We start from the raw sequence: 23,953 nt of genomic DNA, 5'->3' as shown, positions 1-23,953 counted from the left end.
GAAATGTGTGGGCTACTTCTTTGAGTCACACTATTTTAAATCTATCCAAATGTAAAGACTGTTGTATATATAAAACCTCCTTCAGGTTATGAGCAATTCTCAGGCCACTACCTTTAGCAACACCCAACACTCTTCTCCCATGCAGGAAAGCAAACTTAAAACTGCAAGAAAATAATAACATTTTAATTTTTTAAAATTTTAAGAAATACATTAAATGGGACGTTTAGTCAAAAATGGCAGATGGGTGGGTGCCTGGGTAGCTCAGTCCACTAAGCGTCCGACTCTTGATTTTGGCTCAGGTCATGATCTCAGGGTTGGGCGACCAAGCCCTGCCTGGGGTGGAGTGGGGGGGGCAGTCTGTGCTGGTTGTGGAGCCTGCTTAAGATTCTCTCTCTTTGCCCCTCCCATTTCTTCTCTTAAAAAAAAAAAAAAAGATGAAAAAAATGGCAGATCCATTGCAAACATTTGCCTCCAGTCTCTCTCAAGATGTTGGAGTAAAAGAAATAAATCCCATAAGTAAAAAAGATGCCATCAAGAAACTGAGAGTTTAGTAGATTTTCTGGATGACTAAAAATAAATAGAAGCAAGCTGATGGAGGAAAATAGAGAAAGTCACAAAAAAAAGTGGTCTCCAAAGTGGTGAACATGTAATTCAGGAACCATATTAAGAAAACACCTTTAAATTATAGGCAATTTTTATTTCTTCATTTCAAAATCATTATTTTTCTGATTTTCAATATGTATACATCTGTGGACAGATGCATTTTTTTATAAGTTACTGATGATCTGGGGCATGCACCTTTTTAATGAAGGGAAGGCCTGTACCCCAGAATAAGCTATGAGGGCACTGTGGAGAAAGCAGGAGCTAGACTGAGCCAGCAGGTAGGATGGAGAAAGAGAAAGAGAAAGGCAGCCCAGGCAGGGGAGTCAAATGAAGGTGTGCACCAGGTTACTGCACCAGTCAGCATCCCCACTGTCATCTCCATCCCAAGGATGCTGGGATAAAACCTTTCTTATTAATTTGGGCATTTGGGGGTTCTTCCTCATCCAGACAATCAGTTTTCCCATTCACTCAAAGGTAAAGCGAAAGAAAGCAAGAATGTTGAGACTCACCTGTCACAAACAACTACTGGACAAATATATAAAACAACTGTTTTCAGATACTGGGTAGTATAGAATGGTGATTTCTGAGAGAAGAGAAATAAATGAGGGAAGCCCTTAACTGCCCTGGCGGCTTTCTGTGTGGAGGTAATTTCCAGACCACAGGTACAGGGAGGAAGAACCCAGGTGAGGACTACAGTATCATGACTTGAGTAGGAAGGTATCAGAGCTAAGAAAGTGATTGGAATCTGTAAGAGTACTGAACAAAAAGCCACAGGGAAAAAGTGTTTCAGAAATCTACATGGGGGGCTGTCGATTACTTCCTTTCTTGAATATTAACCTGCACATAGGAACTGCTTAAAACCAGGCAAAAACTGCTTCTCAGGAAAGAACAACTACTAAGAAACTGTTAATGGAATGATTCCTAGAGCTCACAAAGGGCAAGAAATCTTCTCAGTTTGTTCCCATCAGTTAGAGAAGAAAAGACTACAAAAAGCTAATGCCTTAGTTACTGGGTCTACACTAGCCCTAAAATAAAGCCAACAGTAGATTCCCCTCTCCATAAAACAAAACAAAAAAATAAACAAACAAAAAACACCACAAAACAAACAAACAAACAAAAAAAACCCACCACCACAACAAAAAACCCTAGAAACTAAAAATAAGCCTTGGAAGGATCAAATTGAACCACAAGTAACTTCACTGTCCATCAGAACAAAGTCCAACACCCTTTAAAGGAATAGAACAAAATCCAGCAGTCAACAATGTATAACATTCATAATGTTTGGCATCTGATAAAAAGTATTAAACATGCAGACATACAGTAAAATGTAGCCCACCACCAGGAAAAAATTCAGTCAACAGAAATAGACCCAGAAAGACCAAGATTATGGAATAGCAAATACATCAAAGTAACTATTACAAATATTAAAATATTATAAATATGCTCAAACACCTAAAGGAAAACATGAAAATAATGAGGAAGAAAATGAAAAATATTTTTAAAAAAACCAAATGTAAAATGTACCAAGATAAACTACATGGACCAAAAAAAGTCTTAATAAATTGAAAAAGGAGGGACACTCATTGTGTGTTTCATTCAAATAACAAGCAGCCAGGTTGGGAGTAAGAAGAGAGGAGGAGTCTACAAATGTCCCTTCCCATTGTTTTGCTTAGATTAACCGTGAGAAAATGGTTTGCTTTGCCTAACTAACTCTCAGTAAATGGCTGCAATCGAGAAAAAAGCCCTTGAAACTCAATCTAAAGACTAAATTTTAGCTATATTTAATATATTAAGTATAGGCAATAAGGCAACTCAAGAAAAAAAATGTATTTGTGTGGCCCACACCAAGGACCACAGCCATAAATGTGAGCAGAAATGCTCCTTTCTCATCCTCGGAACCACCCCACTTTGAGAAGGAAATAATTCAGAGCCATAGGGTTTCAATAGAAATCAGAGCAGCAGGAATCAAATACCTGGGTGGCTCAGCGGTTGCGCATCTGCCTTTGCCTCCAAAGTTCCAGGACGGAGTCCTGCATCGGGCTCCTGCGTGGAAGCCTGCTTCTCTCCTCCCTCTGCCTATGTCTCTGCCTCTCTCTGTGTCTCTCATGAATAGATAAATAAAATCTTTTAAAAATAAATAAATACATAAGTAAATAAATTGAAAAAGGATTAAAATCATAGAGTTGTTCTCTGATCACAACAGAATTTATTTAGAAAGAATTTGAAAAATCCTGTACGTAATTAAAGAACACAAATCTAAGTAACCCAAGGGTCAAAGAAGAATCACCAAAATAAAGTTAAGATATTTTGAACTGAATGAAAACAGAACTACAATAAACCAAAATTTGGGATGCCTGGATGGTTCAGCGGTTGAGCGTATGCCTTTGGCTCAAGGGCATGATTCTGTAGTCCTACATCAGGCTCCCTGCATGGAGCCTGCTTCTCTCTCTGCCTGTGTCTCTGCCTCTCTCTCTCTCTCTCTCTCTGTGTCTCTCATGAATAAATAAATAAAATCTTAAAAAAAAATAAAAATAAAAGTAAATAAAAAGAAACCAAAATTTATGGAAAGTGAATAAAACAACATAAATGCTTATATTAGAAAAGAAGAAAATTCTACAATCAATAAGCTAAGCTTCTATTTTAAGAAGCTAAAAGAGCAAATTAAACCCAAAGTAAGTAGGAAAAGGAAATAAAGGTAAATATAAACTAGACAAGAGACAAATGATAAAGGAAATTAATGAAACCCAAAACTGATTTATCAGCAATAAAACTATCAAAACTCGACCTGTGTGGTTTAAGGGGGGGGGGGGGGATACAAATTACCAATATCAAGATTGAAAGAGGTGACATCACTATAGATTCTGCAGACATTAAAAATAAGAGACAATAAAGAATAAAGAATTTATACCAATAAACTAAGAAACCTACATGTAACACACAACACTTCTTGAAAAATACAAACAACAAAATATGATTTTACCTACACGACCCGATATTCATTAAGGAACTAGAATTTTTAGTTAAAACCTTCCCATAAAGAAATGCTGGGCCCAAATAACTGAACTGGTAAATTCTATTAAATGTATAAGAAGGAATTAATATTAATGCTACACAAAATCTTTCAGAAAATCTTTCAGACGAGCTCTCAACACTCAACAACTCATTTTATAAGGCCAGAATTACCTCAAAATCAAGATCTGAAACATTATAAAAAAATTACAGAACAATACCCTTCAAAAACATAGATGTAAAAATTCTGAGCAAAATTACAAAAAGCAAAATAGCAAGAAACAATTTTAAAAAAGAACAAGGTGGGAAAAAAAAAAAAAAAGGAACAAGGTGGGATGCCTGGGTGGCTCAGTAGTTGAGCATCTATCTGCCTTTGGCTCAGATTGTGATCCTGCGTTCTGGGATGGAGTCCCACAGCAGGCTCCCTGCATGGAGCCTGCTTCTCCCTCTGCTTGTGTCTCTGCCCGCCCCCGCATTCCCCCATGTGTGTCTCTCATGAATAAATAAATAAAATCCTAAAAACTAATAATAAATAAAAATAAAAAAGAACAAGGTTGGAAAACTTACACTATCTAATTTCAATACCTACTATAAAACTACAGTAAATAAAACACCATGGCAGGGCAGAACAAAAGAAATATGAATCAATGGAACAGAACAGAGTCCAGAAATAGACCCAAATGTATATATGGTCAACTAATTTTTTACAAAGTTGCCAATGTAATCCAAAACAAAAAAAGCAGAGACTTTTCAACAAATGGTACTAGGAAGCTGGATATTTGTGCCAGTAGAAAAATGGAACTCTTAACTCAAGCCACATACAAAGATTTGACTTAAATGTATCAGACTTAATATAAAAGCAAAATCATAAAATTCTAGAAGAAAAAAATATATATATGCCTTTGGGGTAAGCAAAGATTCCATAGATAGGATATAAAAAAAGGACAAACCATTAGAGAAAAAATGACTTTGGAAAAATTAAAATCTTCTGTTTGAGAGACAGCATTAAAAAAAAGGAAAAAAAAGGAAGCCATATGCCTAGAGAATATATCTGTAATACATATATCTGACAAAAAACTTTTTCAGAATATATAAGTAATTTTCACAATACAATAAGATAACCCAATTTTAAATAATCGCCAAATATCTGAATAGATATTTCCTGAAAGAAGGTAAGAGAATTGCCAATAAGCAAATGAAAAGACGTCAATAATATTAGTCATTAGGTAAGTGCTAATTAAAACCACAATGTAGTATCAGTTCACATCTAATATAGAATGGTTAAAATTAAAAAGACTGACAATACCAAGTGTTGAATAGAATGCAAGTCAAATGAAATCTTCACACATTTCTGGTGGAAATGTAAAATGGTACAACGAGTCTGGAAAAGTCTGGCAATTTCTTTAAAAATTAAACACACATTTGCCATACAAGCCAGCAAACCACATCTAGGTATTTATGCAAATGAAATGAATGCATATGTCATATCAACACAAAGACCTGTATATGAATGTTTATAGGAGCAGCATTCAAAATAGCTCCAAACTGGAAGCAACACAAGTAACAATCAAGATGTGAATGGATATAAAAATTGTGGCAAATCCATATACTGGGAAAGAATGAACTACTGATACAGTAAAGATGAAAGAATTTCAAAATTAGTGATGAAAGCCAGATGCAAAAGAACACAATGCTGTTTGAATGTATACAGAACTCTAGAAAGGACAAATATAATCTATTAGGACAGAAAGAAATTTAGTGGTTGCCAGGGGTCCAGGTAGGGGGAGGAGATTGATTGCCTGAGGAACTTGAGGGGTAACAGAATTGTTTTAGATCTTGATTTTGAAAGTGGCTATGTGGTTGTATAAATTTGTCAGGACGCATAAAAAGCACAGTCTTAAAATGGGTGTCTTTAACTGCATATAAACTACATCTCATAAACTTGATTTTTTTTCTAAAAGCAAAGGATATCCAAGCATCACAAGGCATTGAAAGAATCCAGCAATAGGAAAAGAAAGCTAAAACTAACATTTACTAAAATAAAGATAATATGGAGTTTTTAAACATTTGGAGCAATTCAAAGACATTATTACACCCATAAAACCAGAACAAAATGCTTACCCCCAAAAAAAGCAAACTGGGAACAACAACAAAAGATGCTTTGAGGTTAAAATATAATTGCCAAGAGTAAATTCAATATACAGTTGGGAAAATAATAGAGAAAATTTCTCTTGAATATAGAGCAAAACAAAACCAAAGCAAATAGAATAGTGAGAAAACAGAAGAAAAGAAGGCAAGACACACAGAAAGATCCAACCTGTAAAACTGAACTTAAGGGACTTCAAGGTCTCACTTAAAGATCAAATATCTAAAAGAAGAATCTTGGAAATGAAGAATAGAATAAATAAATAAATAATTTTTAAAGTAAAATGAAACAAATCTACACATAGATCTTACAGAATGCCCAGGAATTTTAATTAATTTATTTATTTTCAAAGATTTAGTTATTCATCTTAGATAGAGAACACAAGCAGAAAAGGCTTAGGGAGAGGGAAAGAGAAAACCAAGCAGACTCCCTGCTGAGCATGGGCCCGATGTGGGGTTCAACCCTATGACCCTGAGACCATGACCTGAGCGAAAACCAAGAGCTGAATGCTCAACCAACTGTGCCACCCAGGCACCCCCAGCAAATTTAATTTTAAAAAGTACCACATAAAATACATATTTCCAAAGAACACATCCTAGCAGTTTCCAGACAAAAACTTACTAAAAACTAATTAGAAAATCATATTGGCAAATAATTTCTCATTGGCAACACTGAACAGAGAGAACAATGGCTTTCAAGTTCAGTGGTAAAAATTTTCATCCTAAACTTCTAAAAACAGTTAAACTACAATCAAATGTGAGGGACAATAAAATGTTTCCAAATTGGTGAGGATTCAGAAAGCTTATCTCTCATACACAATTTCTTAGGAAGTTACTTGCAAACATATACTAGCAAAACAAGGGTGTGAACCACTAAAGAGGAAAGGCCAGGATGTAGGACTAAGTGGCTCCAACCCAAGAAACAGTGAAAAAGTCTCAGGAAGACAACTGTTCATCAGGCTCAGTAAATAACCAGTCCAGAGTAAATCAAAACTTCAGAGAAACTTCAGGAAATGGGCAATTCGGCAGAAATGGCTGGTATGATAAAGTGTTTGAAAAAAAAAGTTTAGGCTGTGACAAAGGCAAACAGTGTATGAAAAAATAGAAAGGCAATTATAAACTCCAGGAAAAACAAAACAGTATAAAAACGTCATGGTCTAAATAAGAAGTACACTAACATAGAGTATAATTTTTTTAAAAGTGATACAGAGTAAGAAATGAGAATCCAGATGTTGGTATTTAAGAAAGACAGACTTCTATGACCTCATAAATAGTTATAACAGTGGACCTGCAGTTGTGGCTGCAGAACAGAATATGAATGTTTAACAACTTTAACAAAGTAGATAATAAAAGTTATAATATTAGGGGCACCTGGGTGGTTTGGTGGTTGAGCATCTGCCTTCAGCACAGGTTGTGATCCCAGGGTCTTGAGATTGACTCTCACACAGGGAGTCTGCTTCTCCCTCTGCCTATGTCTCTGCCTCCCTCTCTGTGTGTCTCATGAATAAACAAATAAAATCTTAAAAAAAAAAAAAGGTGTAATGTTAAAAGGAGTACAAAGGTTAGGGGTTTAAATACCCTTCTCCAATTAAATGGAGAATCAAGAGATATTGCCAAAAATGAAAGAACAAAAACCTGGTCTTTAAGGATATTATCTTAAATTATTATATGAAATAAAAATATCCCTATCTAACAAAAGGTGAAGGAGATGAACAGGGAGTAGTATTAATGAGCTAAACCCTCATCTTTCGGAGCAGGAAGTCAACCAGTATCTAAAGGTTAAGTATTAAGAAAGAGAGCACAGTATTTTATCTAGATTAACAGGTAGAACTATCACAAGCACCAAAAACAGAGTTAAAAGTTGTGTCTGAGTACTGGGAATAGGGATAATTGGGTCAGGAGCCTTGTTTTGTTTTGTTTTGTTTTTAAATCATGAATTCTTCTATACTAATCACCAAGTACTAATGTCATGATTACAAAAAAAAAAAAAAGAAAGAAAGAAAGAAAGAAAAGAAAAAGAAGAAAGAAAGAAAAAAGAGAGCAAGAGAGACGGGCGGGGGGGTGGTGTGTGGGGGGAAGCCACAAATTCTTTAATACTCTTTCCAATAAGAGATAATGTATGTCCCATCCCCTTGTATCTATAAGGCTTTAAATTAACTTGTAACCAACAGAATGTGGCAGAAATGACACTGCCTGTTCCTAGGGACACTGACAGGCTTTTGGAGCCATGAGCCACCCATCTAAATCCAAATACTCTGAAGTCCTGATGCTGAGAGGGATCCCAGACCACATGGAGAGGTAAGGTGGGACTACAGTCCCAGCTCAGGTCTTATCCTACCTCTACTAGCCCACAGGAAACAGGTTGGAGAATAAAGACATCTCCAGATGATAAAACCCCTAGCTGCTACTTTATCTCCACTTGAAGCTTTCAGACACCATGAAGCAGAAATCTACCATTCTCTCTGTGCTTTGTCAGAATTCCCCAACCACTTAATCTTTGAGCATAAGAAAATGGTATTTTTAAGTCCCTAAATTTTGGGCCACTTGACTACACAACAGTAATAACCAGAACAATTAACAGAAAATTAGAACTACTTTAAATTTAAAAAATACAAACGATTCCCCAAGAACTCCAGCAACATACCTGATATTCTATTCTACTCCTCCTTTTCCTTCCTTCTCTCTGTTTTTAATTCCTTTCCTTCCTTCCTTTCCTTCCCCTCATCCTCCTTCCTCTTCTTATCATTATAACTGTTAGTCTTTATAGCTGGTCATGACTAAGTAATGTCAGATTCCTTATATGACCACAATCAACTTTAAGCAGAAAAGGAAGGTACTTGTAATGGAGCATCAAATAGGAGTACTGGAGCAAGGTTCAAATTGGGACTGGACACTTGGGCTTCACTACTTATAAGGACAGTTACAGTCATTTATATACAAAGGCTTGACAACTTATGTCAAACTCTTTAGGAGAGTGTGTCAACCCTTTTTTATAAAATTTCGATAACCCAGAGAATCTGAAACCATGCCTTATAATTTCCACCAAAACATCTAAATCAATTCTGCTATAAAAGATATAACCATTTAAGGTATCACTTAATATTTTTATTTAAAATTATATTCATAACTTATAAAAACATTAGTGGAAGACCTAGCTTAGGAGTATCCAATCTACTTGCTAACCATTAAAATATCAACCAACTCCTACTTTCTAAGTCAGAATCCAATATACTACTCTAATTATCAGAGACTATATAATCCGAAAGAGTTTTAAGTGCAATACTAATGAATGAATAGAAAAAGAACATATCTGCTGAATTTTGATATTTTTTTAAGATTTTATTTATTCATGTGAGACACACAGAGAGAGGCAGAGACATAGGCAGAGAGAGAAGTAGGCTGCCCACAGGGTGCCTGATATGAGGCTTGATCCCAAGACCCCAGGATCACGACCTGAGCCAAAGGCAGATGCTCAACCACTGAGCCATGAGGGACCCCTAAATTTTGATATTAATTTACAGTTTTACTGCTAATAAAGTTACTGTAAAAGAATAATCTTTAGTCACAGTTTAACTATTCATTCAGTCAGTCCCTCAACAGATGCTTACTGAACTATGTGCCAGGCACTGTTCTAGATATGGGGAACGAAGAAGTGAACAAAACACACAAAAATTCCTGCTCATATGGAGCTTATGTTTTAAAGGGAAGTGTATATTCTACGTTAATTCATGCATCACTTCCACAAATATCTGAGTGCTAGGGACAAAGGACAATGTGAAGATGGTTAAGATAAAGTTTCTATGAAAAAGCGATCAGAAAATAAAATTCCATTTCATTATATACAATTAAAGAATGACAGTCTGAGTTTACTTTTTCAACACGTACTGGTTGGGGTCTCTCTATACCAGCGTTTTCATCTACTTTCAGATCACTAGGTTTAAGATTTGGAGTTAAGAAACTTCAGATTTATATAAACTATTCCAGGTTCTACCACCGTATTTTATTTTCACGTCACTGTATCGCTCACCTCTACTTCAACTTAATTCATCTTCTGCCACACCTTGAAAGCGTGTGGTCCTTTCAGACCACAAGATAATTTCCAGACCATTCTCTATTGGCCTAATGATGAGTCACCTCTCAATTTTATCAACTAAGGAAGAGATAAAACTACCATTTTTCATAAACAATGATGCTACTCTTGACTAATTTCAAAAGTCTTGTTTTTCTAGGATTCAGAATTGGTACCACTGAGTCAACCATGCTCTTATATGGTTCTCCTTGAAATCAATCCCAACATTCTGAGTCAGCCAACATTTAAGGAATAAAGAGTAATGCCTCTGATACAGAGTTTTTCTCTTTGCAATATTAACTTGTTTAGCGGAGAACCCAAATGGCATCAACAACCCCAACTTCTAGTCTAATGAACTAGTAGTTAGCTAAATTACCACTGATTAAATCCCATCGGCATGAATAGCAGGATGTCACAACTTTTCATCTGTGTCTTAATGTGTAAAAAGTGTGTTATTTCAAAAGGATGCTTTCCTTCCTAGTTCTTTAAGGGGACTTCCATAATTTAAATACACTTCATACACATGATTAACACTGGGAATTCCTTCTAACCCAATCTTTCAATCTGTCTCAGTTTCTCATGGCTCAACAAGAAAACAGCCCATTTTTACCCAAGGCTACTTAATAACTTCCTCAAGGGATTCTCCATGGTTGAAATGTAGACAGTATCCTCTAAAACTCCTAACTTGAAACCATTCAGATAGTTTCTTGGTTTTCACTAAAAAGTCTTAAAAATAGGGGCACCTGGGTGGCTCAGTCAGTTGAGCATCTGCCTCTTAATTTTGGCTTGTGTCATGATCTCAGGGTTGTGAGATCAAGCCCTGCGTTGGGCTCGATGCTCAGCAGGGAGTCTACTTGAGATACTCTCTCCATTTCCCTCTGTTCTTTCCCCCATTCCACTCTAAAATAAATAAATATTTTTTAAAAAAAAGTTTTAGGGGGTGCATGAATGGCTCAGTCAGTGTCTGACTCTTGGTTTCAGCTTGGGTCATGATCTCAGGGTCATGAGATTGAGCCCCATGTCAGTCTCCATGCTCAGTGGACAATCTGCTTGAGATTCTCTCTCTCTCCCTTTGCCCCTCCACCCCACTCTCGCTCTCAAAAAAATAAATCTTTTTAAAAAAATTTTAATGTGTGACATAAAAAGTAATAATTTTGTTTGAGATTTGAAATTTAAAAAGAGAGAGAGAGAGGCAGCCCGGGTGGCTCAGCGGTTTATTGCTGCCTTCAGCCTGGGGCGTGATCCTGGAGACCAGGGATCGAGTCCCATGTCAGGCTCCCTGCATGGAGCCTGCTTCTCTCTCTGTCTGTGTCTCTGCCTCTCTCTTTCTCTGTGTCTCTCATGAATAAATAAATAAAATCTTTTTTAAAAAAATAGAAAGGGGCACCTGGCTGACTCAGTCGGACCCCAATCTTGGGTTGAGTTCAAGCCCCACATTGGGTGTACAGATTACTTAAAAATAAAATCTTTTAAGAGAGAGAGAACAAGCAATGAATTCAAGTTCTCCTTAATTTGAATAGTGAAATACAAAAATCATCAGACTCCCATCAGTTTTGACAGTGTGGTCCCAGGAGAACTTTGTCCTCAGACCCTCCTACAATAATCCATTAGTGAAAGCATACAGCATTGGGTAAATCTGAAACCAATTACCAATACTCAGATTAATGACTGTATTTTACTATAATTACTATAAACCCAAAATATACCTTTTCAGAAATACCTAGCTCCATTTATACTTTCACCCTATGGGGTGAAAAAATGAAAGTACATACTCCCAACAATCTGCAATATAGATATCTGTATACATGTTGGTTTCCTCCACAAAATTACAAAACTTCTTGAGGTCAGGAATTCATTTTGTTATTAGTATCTTACATCTCCATAACATTTGACCTTCATATATACAAAGTCATTTAATCACAGTAACTTTCTAAAGTCAAAAGAGTAGTAATAATCCTATTTTATGGTGGGGAATCCAAAATGCAAAGACATAAGGAATTTACTCTAGGTCACTCAGCTAACAGGTCAAGGAAGTCAGAACAAGTATTCTAGTATTCTACTACTATTAGTAGATGAAAAATTTCAAACATATACAAATGAAGAGAGAATAGGAAAATGAACTTCTACAAGCTTTAACAATGGTCAACTTGTTTTAACTAGAGTCTATTTTGAAACAACTTCCAGATCTAATATCACTTTTTGGGGAAATATTTCAAGATATAGGTCAATCATATTTAACAAAATGTTGAATATAACAAATAACCCATAAATACTTGCTTAATGCTACAGATCTCATATATACTTTCAGACATTATTACCCAATTCTGACTAAAAAAAGCCAAATCTGAATTCCTAGATGGTACATATCCATCCATTCACAAATATTTATACTGAGCTAGAAGATGCCAGTCACTAGCAAAAGAGGAACAAGAAAACAGTCCCATCTTTTAGGGATCTTGCATTCAACTGTTCTGGATATGCACACATACACATGCATATGCCCATGTGCGCGTGCGTGCATGCATGCACGCATGCGCACGCACACACACACACACACCTCAACCACATGTGTCTTGAGGAACTGGAATTAGTCTGGCTGGAAGAATACTTAACTAATCCTACCAGTTTGTCAAGGTGGAATGAAATTCTCTGTACATATATTATAAAGTCGAGTGGAAGACAATGTTTTAACAGAATTCCGAATCTTGATATTCTTTTAGAAACTATTAGGAAGATTTTCCTTAACTTTGCTCCTCCTGAGTTCTTCCAGTAAAGAAAGCCAACAATATTAAAATTAGTGGGGAAAAAATAATTCAAGCAACTGATTAAAACGTATTTAGAATACCTTCCATTCTTATATTTAAAAATGTTCAAATCATTTCCAACTTCTACTGAATGTGTGTGCATTTTGTAATGTTCATGTCTTTTTTTTTCATGTCTTCATTATAGTATATAAATTAAGTCCAAGAATGTACAGATAATAATGGGAATTACTTAAATTTTGAAACTCACTTCAATATAAACTATATAGATTGGAGTACAACAAAAATGAAATGTTCTCTTTTCAGTATTTTTCATTATTCCTAGGAAACCAAGCATATATAATCCTATATACTGATTTGTTTTCCCTTTTGACACTCCTTAGTATTAACATTCATGTAAGAGAAATAATCCATATGGTCCCCTCCTTAATAACTGAACCTCTTTTCCATTATTTCATTCATTTGTTCATTTATGAATTTTATTTCCACTGGATATAGAATGCAAGTGGACATGACCACAAGATACTTTCTGCCTTAAGGAGCTTATAACTAGGACGTAGAAAGGTAGAGGATCGTAAGAGGGTGGTTGGGGGGGGGGGGAGATTAATATCATATATTATATAATAAACAATATAAAGGGACAGATATATATGGATTGTCATAAAGGAGGTCCAAAGATGCCAAGGCTCAAAGGGAATAGAAATTTTAACCAAGTGTAGGTATTAAGGGGTGGGTAGACCACACACACAAAAGGTGGCATTAGGGCTTGCCTCTGAAGGATGGGTAGCATTTCAACAGGTAGAAAACAGTAGTACAGGGAAGGGTACTGAGTGCACATTCTGATATCAGCCCAATTAAAGTTGCAGAGGTGGATGGCAAAGAGCATATTCAGGGAAAATTAAGTAGTCTACTTGCCAGCACAGCAGAATACATGTAGCAAATGCACAGAAGGAATACGAGAAAATCCTATCAAAGCCAAAGCTAGTACTGAAGACAAAAAAGTAGGTATTTGTATAATTTAAAAATGGGTATAAGTATTTGAAAGTTCTTACTAAATAGTCTTAGTTGCAGATGCATTGCAATTAATACCCAATAATCTCCCAGGGTTTAGCCAGAGATACTTGCTAATGCTGTATGCAGCTCTAAAAAGATGAAAAGTTCTCACCTTAGGAATTTATAACTTATTCTCCTTCATTTAGAAAATATACACTAGGCAACTAATAGTTACAGACATTGTGTTATTTGTACATATAAAAGATATAATCTTATAGTCAAGTCAGAAAAAACATGAAATCATTAAACTGAAAATAATTTTTACATCCCAAGGGAGTGTTTTTCTGATATGCGATGACCATTAATCATCCTGTCCTGCAAAGACTGGATATAAACCTGCATCGGAACCTTGGCCATCCTCAATTTGTATCAATTTGTATTGTAGAAGATGCATATAACCGTGGAATAAAACAGTTGACTAAAAATAAGCTGTTTTACACATTGACAAAACAATTCCTACACAGACTAAAAGGGAATTAAACTAGGTCGTATCTAAGACCTTTCCCAATTCAGAAATCCATATACTATGATTCTAATTCTACTGCATTAAAATCCTTTAGGAAAGCCAGACAAGGAGAATTTAAAAAAAAATGGCCACTTCAATGACAAAGCCAACAGTTGCTCAAATTTAAGTAAACTACTAAATGTTTAATAATTATTCTATCCCAAATGGACACCCAGGCTACTACTACACATTCACAGACTTCTGCCACATGCCTTAAGGTACTTTCACTTCACCTATTAGAGAACTCCATGTGGAGATGGTAAAACGAGATCAAGTATGGCAGCAAACTGGTGATATTCTAAACAACTGCCCAGTGTCTCTTATAAAACTCCTCCGATCGCTGACCTATCTGCCTCAGCAGACTTAGCATTATTAGATCATTACACAAATGATGACCTTTATGTAGGCATGCTTGTTACCAACCACCAGTACCCACTTTCAACGGTGCCTTTTGGCCCTTGGACAAAGCCCAACATACACACACTATCTTGTCCTATTACCAAACCTCCTGCACCCAGATTTCTTTTCTGCCATGTTCTATTACACCAAGAAGTTCACAATTTCCTTCCTAGGAAGATAAGTTCACCTGAATCTCGTGACAAATATAGCAATAGTATGATTAGTTCTTCAAGAAGCAGTAGTACCATATTTGCTTATGTACCTAGAGATTGTTATGTTGCCTGATTTTCAAGTACTTTAATGTTTATTTCATTATATGGGTAGTAGATACCAGAGCCACGTTATTTAACAGTTCATTTATCAGATGAGCATTTATATTTTTCCTATTGTTTTGTCTAAAATGAATTCACTATTATTACTTATTTAAGTATATTAACATATTACTTTTTAACCGCAGCTGTTTATGTGATCATAGTTATTATTCCAATTCTTCCAAGGCAGAACTTAATGGATAATCTTTTTTTTTTTTTTAACTTAATGGATAATCATCACACTTTTTACAGATAAACTTAGCAGGGAATACCACAGATTTCAGGAATTTCCTGAAGTGATATGTCACTTATTCCTGGCAAACCATCATCTTTGTCTACACATAGTTCATTTTTCCCAAACTAGAAAGGTATTCGCTTTAACTTCTTCCATCAAACAAACAAAAAGAATTTTTTAAAAAACTGCCACTCAGATTTTAGAACAAGTAAACAACTTAAAAATGGCATGACAGACACGTTGCTTGACCTCTAAACTTTATTTCTTTACGTATAACATAAAAGGGCTAAAAGACTTCCAAAGTCTTTCCAACTCTAATGCCCAGGAGTCTGAAATGACATATGTAACCATCAGATATTTCAATCTGAAAGAACATTCCCTAGGAATCACTGATAGTGAGGTGTTAAAAAAAACAAAAAACAAAACACAACAGATAATTTCCTCTTAACAAAGAGTCTGTTTTCATTGATATTCACTTGTCCATGTCTTAAACATAGGGAAATAGACCAAGAGATGTTCAAGTTTATACAAGTTTCCCTTCTATAAGCCATTTCTTCCTTAATAGAGACATTCTAATAATTCCAGGGTGATAACAATTATGTAAAAGGATTCAAGTGCAATGCCAACAATTTAGCTTTATCTAGTTCTTCAGCAGGAACAAAGAATGGGCAGAACATAATTGTGAAAATGTATTAAAGAACCCTGATAAACTGGAAACTTCTCAAGGAACTCTTAGAGAATGAAGGGCCAAGCACACTTGTAACATACCAAAACTTAAAAAAAGAAAATTAAACCCCTGTTTTTCCTGCTTTCACTAAAACAAATCCTAATGAACATATCCTTCACCCACAAAATAATACTTTTATTCAGGATTCCCATGAGCAAACCCACCTAAGGATTCAGCTTTATGCTACCTCAAATAATATGCCATGATTCGGTTTTCCTAGAGAAAATAATATTTTTATATTCTTTTTATGTTATATGTTACTGAGATCTTTAAAAATAAAAATCTGGAAAACTCTCCTTGAATAATAATCATTGAGCTGCGTGGATTTTATTTTATTTTTTTGGTTGTTTTCTTTTTTAAAGCAGTGATTAAATATGCCAACGATAATTTAACATATTTAGGTATCATAAGTTTAACTTACTTAGAAATGCCATTCGTTTTAATTTCTGAACCAGTACTTGATTTGAATTGCACTAATAAATCTAATCCCTGGGGACAATGCTGGTAGCGCTTACCAGTATCTTTGTAATGATACAACACTGTCGCCTATCAAGGTTCAGTGATCATCTTATTCATTCAAACACAGTGAGGGGGAACTACTTGAGGGAAGTAGGTGTGATTTACCCAGGTATCTTTCCCAGAACCTAACTCCACCGTTTTTAAAAAGTAGGTCCTTCCTAAAACCTTCTTAAATATGCAAAGCCCAAATGTTCGTATCTATTAGTTACATGTCAGTATCATCATGTAGAAATCTATTTGTATGTCTCTCCCTAATGCTTCAAAAAGCATATGACTCTGATTAGTGTTTTGGTTATCTTACTTAATCAGCAAATTCCTGGTAACCAAATTATCATAAATACTAGTTGCTCCATAAAACTAGTTAGGCTAAACATAGCACATCAAGCCCATGGAAATAAAGAGAAGTGAATTTTTAAAGAGAAGAAAGAACTACTCATCTTATTACAAAGTAAGTTCTACAAGTATGGAGACTTTTTCTGACTTGTTCATTAACGAATCCCCAGTTCCTAGCAGGGTCTGGTACATAATAAGCCATCATTAAATATTTGGTCAATCAACAGGATGCTGATAAAACATTTTATCTACCGATATATATATATACATATATATATATATATATACTGAGTTCAGAAGCTAAAACAGGATTCCTTTGTGGAGTGCAGAAGCTCCAATATAGGTTCACACAGAAGTCGGATTCTGGCAAAGGTTCTAGGATTGGGGATTACCAACTGTAAAATAAAAGTAAATTTACATGCTAGACATTGACTGGCTGATCAAGCCCAGGCCTGGGATACATCAAGCACGGGTAAACAAGAATTTCAAGTCATTACCCCTGTGCATACAGGCGATGCCAGTGCCAGCAATAACAAGTCAGCCTCTCTGGCAAATCCATCAAAATTAAATCTTAAACTTTTGAAAAAACTAATATGTTTATTATGCTCCTGCAAGCTTAGAGGCTTAACTACCTGTGGGAAGGGCCTATAATTATGATCAATTACTTATGACTTGAAGGCACTTACAAAGACATCTGTCCTTTTAAGAAGCCTTTAGAGAACCAGCCACAGCGCTGTAAAACTGGTCCTGTGGGGCACACCAATACGTCACAGGTATGGGGGGTGTCCAACTGTGACAACTCTTCCCTTGGAAAGAAAAGAAGCATTGTCACCTATCCTTGATTCTGACCCTCTCTGAACAAATATTAGCAACCTTCAAAATCCTGAATTCTTAGTCTAGTTAAGCAGGTCATGGGGACCAATGAGTGCCCCAAAGCAGAGGCTGAAGAGAATAAACAGGAAGGAAACCAAATGGAATGGAGATACATAGCTCATGAAGATGACATCATCAATACTCTTCTCAAGTGTCACTGAATTTCATGGCATATGACTGATGGTCTTTTCTGACAAACCACAGGCTCACTACACCCAAGTACCTTCTTGGTTCCAGACCCTGTAACGTCTGGGATGATTTGTTCTATAGAAAAGGTCAGGGGAACTGATGCTTTACTAGGAGCTTGTTTGGAGGCGAGAGCCCCACGAGTCAGCATGGAAACATATAATACTTGGACATTTGAAGCATTTTTAAAATTACAAAGTACTCTCATATACTCTGTCTCAGCTTTTCCTCACAACTCCTGAGAGGTAGGCACCGTCATTACCACTTAACCCATAAAAATAAGCTCTTTAAAAAACCTTTAGATAACTTTGTCTTGAATTTATAAGTAGTCTCCTGAAATTTCTCAGTACAGAATCCAAGTCATGGGTCAGTTAGAAATCTCTAAAGACAAACCAATTTCAAGAGGATAAATCAAGAGTATAAGGATGGGTTAGTCAAAATCAAACTCAACGGCAAAACCCATCCTGTTATAGGGATAGTCCTTGTAAAAAATAGTATTACACAGGGGTGCCTCTGTGACATCTCTATGTTGGAAGGACAGTATTTTTTAAAAATTTATCTACATGTAATGGTCCTTAATTGGACACACTCCTGAAATTCTAGGAGTAGAATTTATCCTTTGGGAAGCACCTAGGTGATTCCTCCAGGAAGATGACTAAGTTACAGGGGCCCAAATGTACTCTCTCCTTTTCCCTCCAATTATCACAAAGGCTCGCAGGAAGAGCTTTTCTTGGTTTTCAACAAAGAAAACACACACAAAACGTTATCTACTGCTCTTATGTTTAATTCCATCTTCCTTAAAACACTCATTCTCCTGGCCTCATTATCCTTCATCCCCTGTCTTTTACTGGCTAAAGCAGAAGTATAATGGGGGTCCTATTTTCATAGCTATTCACTACCTTATTTATGTATTTGTGATTCTTTGCAGCCTTCTAGCCTAGTCTCACTGTGTTGGGAACAAAGCACCACACAAATCACACAGGATAAGGGGAGACAAGTCAAAACCTCCCAGGAAGATCTGGTAAGACATTTGGGCTCTGTGTCTCTAGAGGTCTTGGTATTTCAAAGGTCAGTGTTGGGTCTCTTGACTTTGATGACTAATGTTAAATTGTTTGACTTTTTACAAAAATATTTAGCTGTGCTTATTAACATACTTTCATCCACAGCGCACACAGTAGGCATGTGTTGGAACAGACTCCTCAGAGAGATGAGAAGACAGAAAGAACACCTCAAGATTTCCTTTTTCAAACACACTATCTTAAGAGTTGAGATAAGTAAAATCACACCAGAACTGGCAGAAGTTTCTGTGCATTCCTCTTCTACTTAAAACTACGTATATTTGTTTAGAAAAGAAAAGCATGACACACCACACAATGTCAACCACACAATGGGGAAATTCCAGGATCACTAAGAAAACACCATTATCCTAGTCACACACACTTTAGTTTAATTACTGGTTACCACACAGGAGAGGCTTTAAGAAATGCGGTCTTTTCATCCACTTTCCACATCCCCTCCAGAAAAAGCAAACGGAGAACACTTAGAATCTGAAGACTCCACATCTTAGAGTCACACATCACCACTTCTGAAAACTATGCACCTCGGAGACGTAAAGTCATACACAAATAGGCAACTTTTGTGGCAGAAACTTTGTAGGCGACCCTGTTGGACGCTTATTTATCATTCTAGAACTTCAGTAAGAAAAACGACGTCATCGGCAAGAATAGTCTTACGTCTCTACGTTTTTCAAACTTTATTTATACCAGGCTCCACGAGGAAGGGTCTCATCCTACCAGTTCTCATCACCTCCTGCCACTTCTCTTTATTCTCAGCCTTTCAAAAATTCCCCAGTGGCCAGGGAAAGTACGAGGGGGGCTGGCAGGGCACGTCTCGGGTCGGCTCGTTCCCTACGAGGCTCCCAACTTCCCGGACCCCCCTGCGGGGACAGCAGGGAGAAGACAGAACTTGCACCGCGGCGGGGAAGCCTGCGCAGGTCACATTTCCTGACTCGTCTTTCTGCTCGCGGTCTGGCAAGGTCGCCGGCTCCGGCCTGCGGCTCTGTCGACAAAACTTTCTCTCGCTGGGTGAGGGCAGCGGGTCGGGCCGTGCCTCCCCGGCCGCCCCCCCGCCCCCCGCCCCCCGCGCCCCGCGCCCCCCGCGCCCCGCGGCTCCCGGGTCCTCCCCGGGCACGCGCGGCCTCCGACGGCGCGGGCGCCGCTCCCCCGCTCACCTGACCACGTTGGGGTGCTCGAAGGTCTCCAGGTGCCTCAGCACCGCCACCTCGCGGATGGTGGAGAGCGGCATGCCCTCCTCGCCCGTCTGCACCCGCACGCGCTTCAGCGCCACGAAACGGCCTCCGTTCTTCAGGTCCCGGGCCTTGAACACCTTCCCGTAGGCACCCTCCCCGATCTCCGCCACGCACTCGTACTGCTGGTCCGCGCGGCTCAGGCCGTCCTTCTCCATGCCGCCCGGACGCCGCCCGGCGCGGCACCGCTGGGGCGGGCGGGGGGCGCGCTCGGCTCGCCTCCGGGACTCCCTGGCCCGCTCCCTCGCGCCCCGGAGCTCGGTCTCGCTCGCCCTCGCCCTCGCCCCCGCCGACTACCGCGCTCCGGCGCTCGGGTTCTCGCGGCCGCTGGGGCTGGATGGAGCGACCTCCCCGCGGGCGGGCGCAACCCCGGTGCCGCCGCGAAACTCCGCCTGCCGAGTCGCCAAGGAGCGAGCCGATCCCTCCTCTTCCCTCCCCGAAGCGCAGTCCTCTGCACAGACACCGAAGCGATTACATAGTCTCTACCCCTGCGCGTCTCAGTCCACAAGCCTTCCACCTAAAAGAAGAGACGGGAGGACAAGAAAAAGTGCAATCAGACATCCCGGGCGCCTTCCTCCGAGTTCCCGCAGACTCCCCTCCTCCTACTCCATAGAGCCCCCATCGCTACCCTCGGCGCGCTCCTGCCCTCTCCCAGGCTGCTTAATCCTTCCTGGTTCCTCCGAGAAAAGCGAAGTTACTTTTCTTTCCCTGCAGAGCTGGAGCCGTCTTCGCGCAGAGAGGTTGCAGGGGCCCCTCGGGGATGAGCGCGCGGCGCGGGACGCAGTGGAACGGGAGGGGGCGTGCCGAGCAGCCCAGAGTGTGCCGGGAGCGCGGGGGAGGGGAGGTGCCGGGCACGTCAATGTCACGGCTTAATATTTATCCCTACATCATTGTGTTGCACTGCTACCCACCCCGCCCCCCCCCCGGGCCTGGGCGTGCAGGGAGAGGGGCTCCGGGGTGCCGTGGGGCTTTCGGGGGTTGTGCCCAAGCTGCCGTGGAGGGGCTGTGGGTCCACCCGTGTGGGGCTGCCGAATGTGGGTGGGGGCTCCCGGGACCCTGTAACCCGATGCTGGGAGTGTGCGAGGAGGGGTGGTCAGACATCTGCTGGGAAATTGCTTCCTTTCTTTCTACTTTCAGTTTTTCTGCGAGGAGACATTTAAAAACGACTTGCACACACAAATGGTCTTTTTGGGGTAAAGAAGTCTGGACTGGAAACGAAATTCTTCCTCCGACTCGGAGGACCTCCCTGGTGGAAACCCATGAGGTCGGGGAGGGCTGGGGCTCCCGCTACTCGGGAGTGGAGGAGCGGTGGGGCCCCAGAGGGGGGAGTCGCCCAAAGGACCGTAAGGGTGGGAGGACGGGTTATTCGTCGCACTTTGGCTTGTCATCTCCTGAGAGAGTAACTGCGGGAGGAAGGTAGCGTAACCGCGACTCGCCCTGAAATCCTCAACTAATTTCAACCTCATCAAAACCCAACCTCCTCTTAAAAAGGTTGGGGGTGGGAGGAGTAAATGCCAAGCCTCGGGGGTGAGAGAGAAGGGGCTGCGCCCTAGGCGCCGGGACTCCGAACCTTTCCCCACTCCCTGGAACTTCTCCAGATCTTCTGGATCTGAAGTTGCAGAGGTGGCTGCTCCATTCCTCCCTCCGCTCGAGGCCTGGTCTCATCAGGCAGGGGCCAAACGCGCCCCCCGACCCCCCGACCCCGCTCGGGGCCCTCCGCACCACACAGTGCGGGGGTGGGGAGGCAGGGTAGGGACACGCTTTCCCCTCCCCATTCAGTCGTAATCCAGGGCCGCCGCGGCCTCGGCGGTACATTCGCCACGGCGGCCGCGTGTCTGGAATCCCCGGGACACCTCGGAATTACCTGCCCCGCACCGCCGGCCGCTCGCCTCCTGCCAGGAGTTAAACAAATGGCGCGATCCCCACGGCGTGCTGGCAGAGGGGACCGCAGCGAGCGCAGGGCCCCTCACACTCCATTCAAAGCTCTCCTTAAAAGGTAAAGGCGAGTCCCGGGGGAGAAAGGACTGAGCCCCCCAAGAGCCTGCGCGGGGGTCCGAGCCAGGCCTAGGGCCACACAGGTAGCCGCGGAGCCGCCGGCCGCGCCGCCCGCCCGCCCCTCCCGCATCCCCCTCCCCGCCGCAGTCCGACCGGAGGCTCAGCAGCTCCGGCAGCGCCGCGGACGTCCCACCCCCGCAGGGAGCTGCGCCCGCTGCCCCCGCCCGGCCCCGCACCGCCCGCCCAGGCTCCCCCCTCCCCCCCGCTCCCCGGACGGTCGGCTCCGGCGGAGAGAAACGGGAGCAACAGTGCCTTTTCCCCCCCTCTCCTCCACTTTTTTTTGTTGTTGTTGTTGCTTTCCCACGCTGGCTGAATGTGACTTGACCCCATTTCAAAAAAGTTTGACATAGTGCTTCAACATTTCCGCATTCCTCCGCGACTACAAAGGCTGCAGCCGCCTCCTTCTGCTTTCTGTCTCTGCTCTCTGTCTTCACACTCAATGAAATCCTTCATGTGCCTCTCCCGAAGCCTGCCAAGCACCGCAAGGGTCGCCACCAGCGCAGCGACAAGAGGCCGCACGGGGACCACGACTCCCGCGTGTGCGCACACGCAGATGAGCCCCACGTGCACGCTGTGGGGCGCGCTGCGGGGCCCGGCGCTGCTCACCGCGGGGTGTGCGTTCTAACTCGGATACTGCAAATTAATAAAAGTAAACTGGGAAGCTAAACGCCAACGTGCGTCCTTGTGGGGCTCCAAGCCCGTGCACTGGCCGCCTGCGTGCACTCCTCTAAGTGTGCATAACACCCCCGCAGGGGAGGGGGTTCCAGCAAGAAGCCTGCGTTAACATTGATCTCGTGGTGGAGAAGGTGGAGGCCACACCCACACCTCCGCGAGCTGGAGAGTGAGCTCCGGTGGGGAAATGAATGTGGGGCACGGAAGCACAGTGTCCCGCATGGAGTCCCCCCCGAGGCAGTGCATTTTAAACTCTAAAGGGTAGATTATTCTCTGAGGGTCCGAGCGGAGTTTATATTCCGCTTTAAGGAGCCTGATGAGTGCGTGGGTGTTTGCGCGCACGGCTGTGTGGGAGCAGCACCGGATCTTAGTGTTGGGGGGTGTCCCTGGTATGGGATGTCCTTCCCTCGCCAGATTAGGAGAGAGTCCTCTAACTCCCCAGGACTGGTCCCCATCCCTAGCCCGCCTCGGGTCGTAAGGGGTTAACTACAGCCGATTCCGAAGACGTACACCCCCCACCACAGTCACCTCCACCCACACCCCCGCTTCCGACCCCGGCCAAGCTCCCGAATCTCCCCCGGGGACCCCCCACCCCGCAGCCCGCCCACCCGACCGCACTGCTCCTCACCTGAGGGGCCCGGCCGCGTCGGGCCTCCGGGGAGGGCTGCGAGTGTCTGTGCGACCTCCGCACGTGTCCACCGCGCGCCGAGCAGGTAACCGGCTCGGAGGAAGGAGGCAGCGGCGCTCTCTCCCGCGAAGGGGTGGGCACAGCGGCGGAGGGCGGAGGGACGGCGGAGGCACGGCGGAGGGCGCCGCCCGCGCCGCACGCTGGGGGCGGCCGGGGGCTGCGGGGCGCGGGCCGGGGCTAGGGGCGAGCCGGGGTGGGGGCGCCCCCCCCCCCCCCAGGCCGACTCTGCCCGAGACCCACCCGGAGGCGGCGACGGGGCTAGGGGCTCGCTGCGCCGAGGCAAGCAAGTGTGCAAATTAAAGCCTTCCGGAGAGAGGGGAGGCGGCGAGCCCGGCTGTGCTCCGGGTCTCCACTCCCCAACGCTCGGCTCCGAGTGGGGGGCGGGAGGGCGGCGGGGGGGGGGGGCAGTTAAATGAAAATTTCCGGCTTTCGCTGCAACTGGAGCGAGGGATCTTGCAACTAAAATACGAGGCGTGAGAGGGAGAGTGGGACGTGTCGTCGGGA

General features: G+C 41.7%; 2 protein-coding genes across 7 annotated transcripts in view; one reads left to right on the top strand and one right to left on the bottom strand.

Annotated features, from left to right (window-relative positions):
- The window catches only part of CDK6 (cyclin dependent kinase 6), a 245,799-nt gene extending 222,211 nt beyond the window's left edge, over window positions 1–23,588 (bottom strand). Inside the window, exons 1-2 of one of the 5 annotated variants that reach the window (XM_077856956.1) lie at window positions 23,390–23,588; window positions 19,960–20,551 (exon numbers count right to left, since the gene is read on the bottom strand). In XM_077856956.1, the coding sequence (XP_077713082.1) occupies window positions 19,960–20,192 (233 nt within the window). In that variant the 5' untranslated portion in view covers window positions 20,193–20,551; window positions 23,390–23,588. Of the gene's footprint in view, window positions 1–19,959; window positions 20,552–20,662; window positions 21,862–21,898; window positions 22,146–23,389 lie in introns of those variants that run through there. The other 4 variants (XM_077856958.1, XM_077856959.1, XM_077856955.1 and 1 more) reach the window with 4 other exon arrangements.
- LOC144288921 (uncharacterized) lies at window positions 19,906–22,756 on the top strand. 2 transcript variants are annotated; one of them, XM_077856961.1, is made up of 3 exons: window positions 19,906–21,298; window positions 21,814–22,030; window positions 22,430–22,756. In XM_077856961.1, the coding sequence occupies exon 1, from the start codon at window positions 20,191–20,193 to the stop codon at window positions 20,905–20,907; it is 717 nt and encodes a 238-aa protein (XP_077713087.1). In that variant the 5' UTR covers window positions 19,906–20,190; the 3' UTR covers window positions 20,908–21,298; window positions 21,814–22,030; window positions 22,430–22,756. The 2 variants fall into 2 exon arrangements, with proteins under 2 accessions (XP_077713087.1, XP_077713086.1); XM_077856960.1 differs by having other exon boundaries at window positions 19,906–22,030.
- Window positions 23,589–23,953: the final 365 nt, after the last annotated feature.

This window comes from Canis aureus, chromosome 18 (assembly GCF_053574225.1).
Source record: "Canis aureus isolate CA01 chromosome 18, VMU_Caureus_v.1.0, whole genome shotgun sequence".
NCBI classification, from domain to species: Eukaryota; Metazoa; Chordata; class Mammalia; order Carnivora; family Canidae; genus Canis; species Canis aureus.
This window is presented reverse-complemented; position numbering and strand designations above follow the sequence as displayed.

Excerpts from the sequence above, each read along its gene's own strand:
- LOC144288921 (XM_077856961.1), top strand. The coding sequence starts at position 20,191 with ATGCCGCCCGGACGCCGCCCGGCGCGGCACCGCTGGGGCGGGCGGGGG.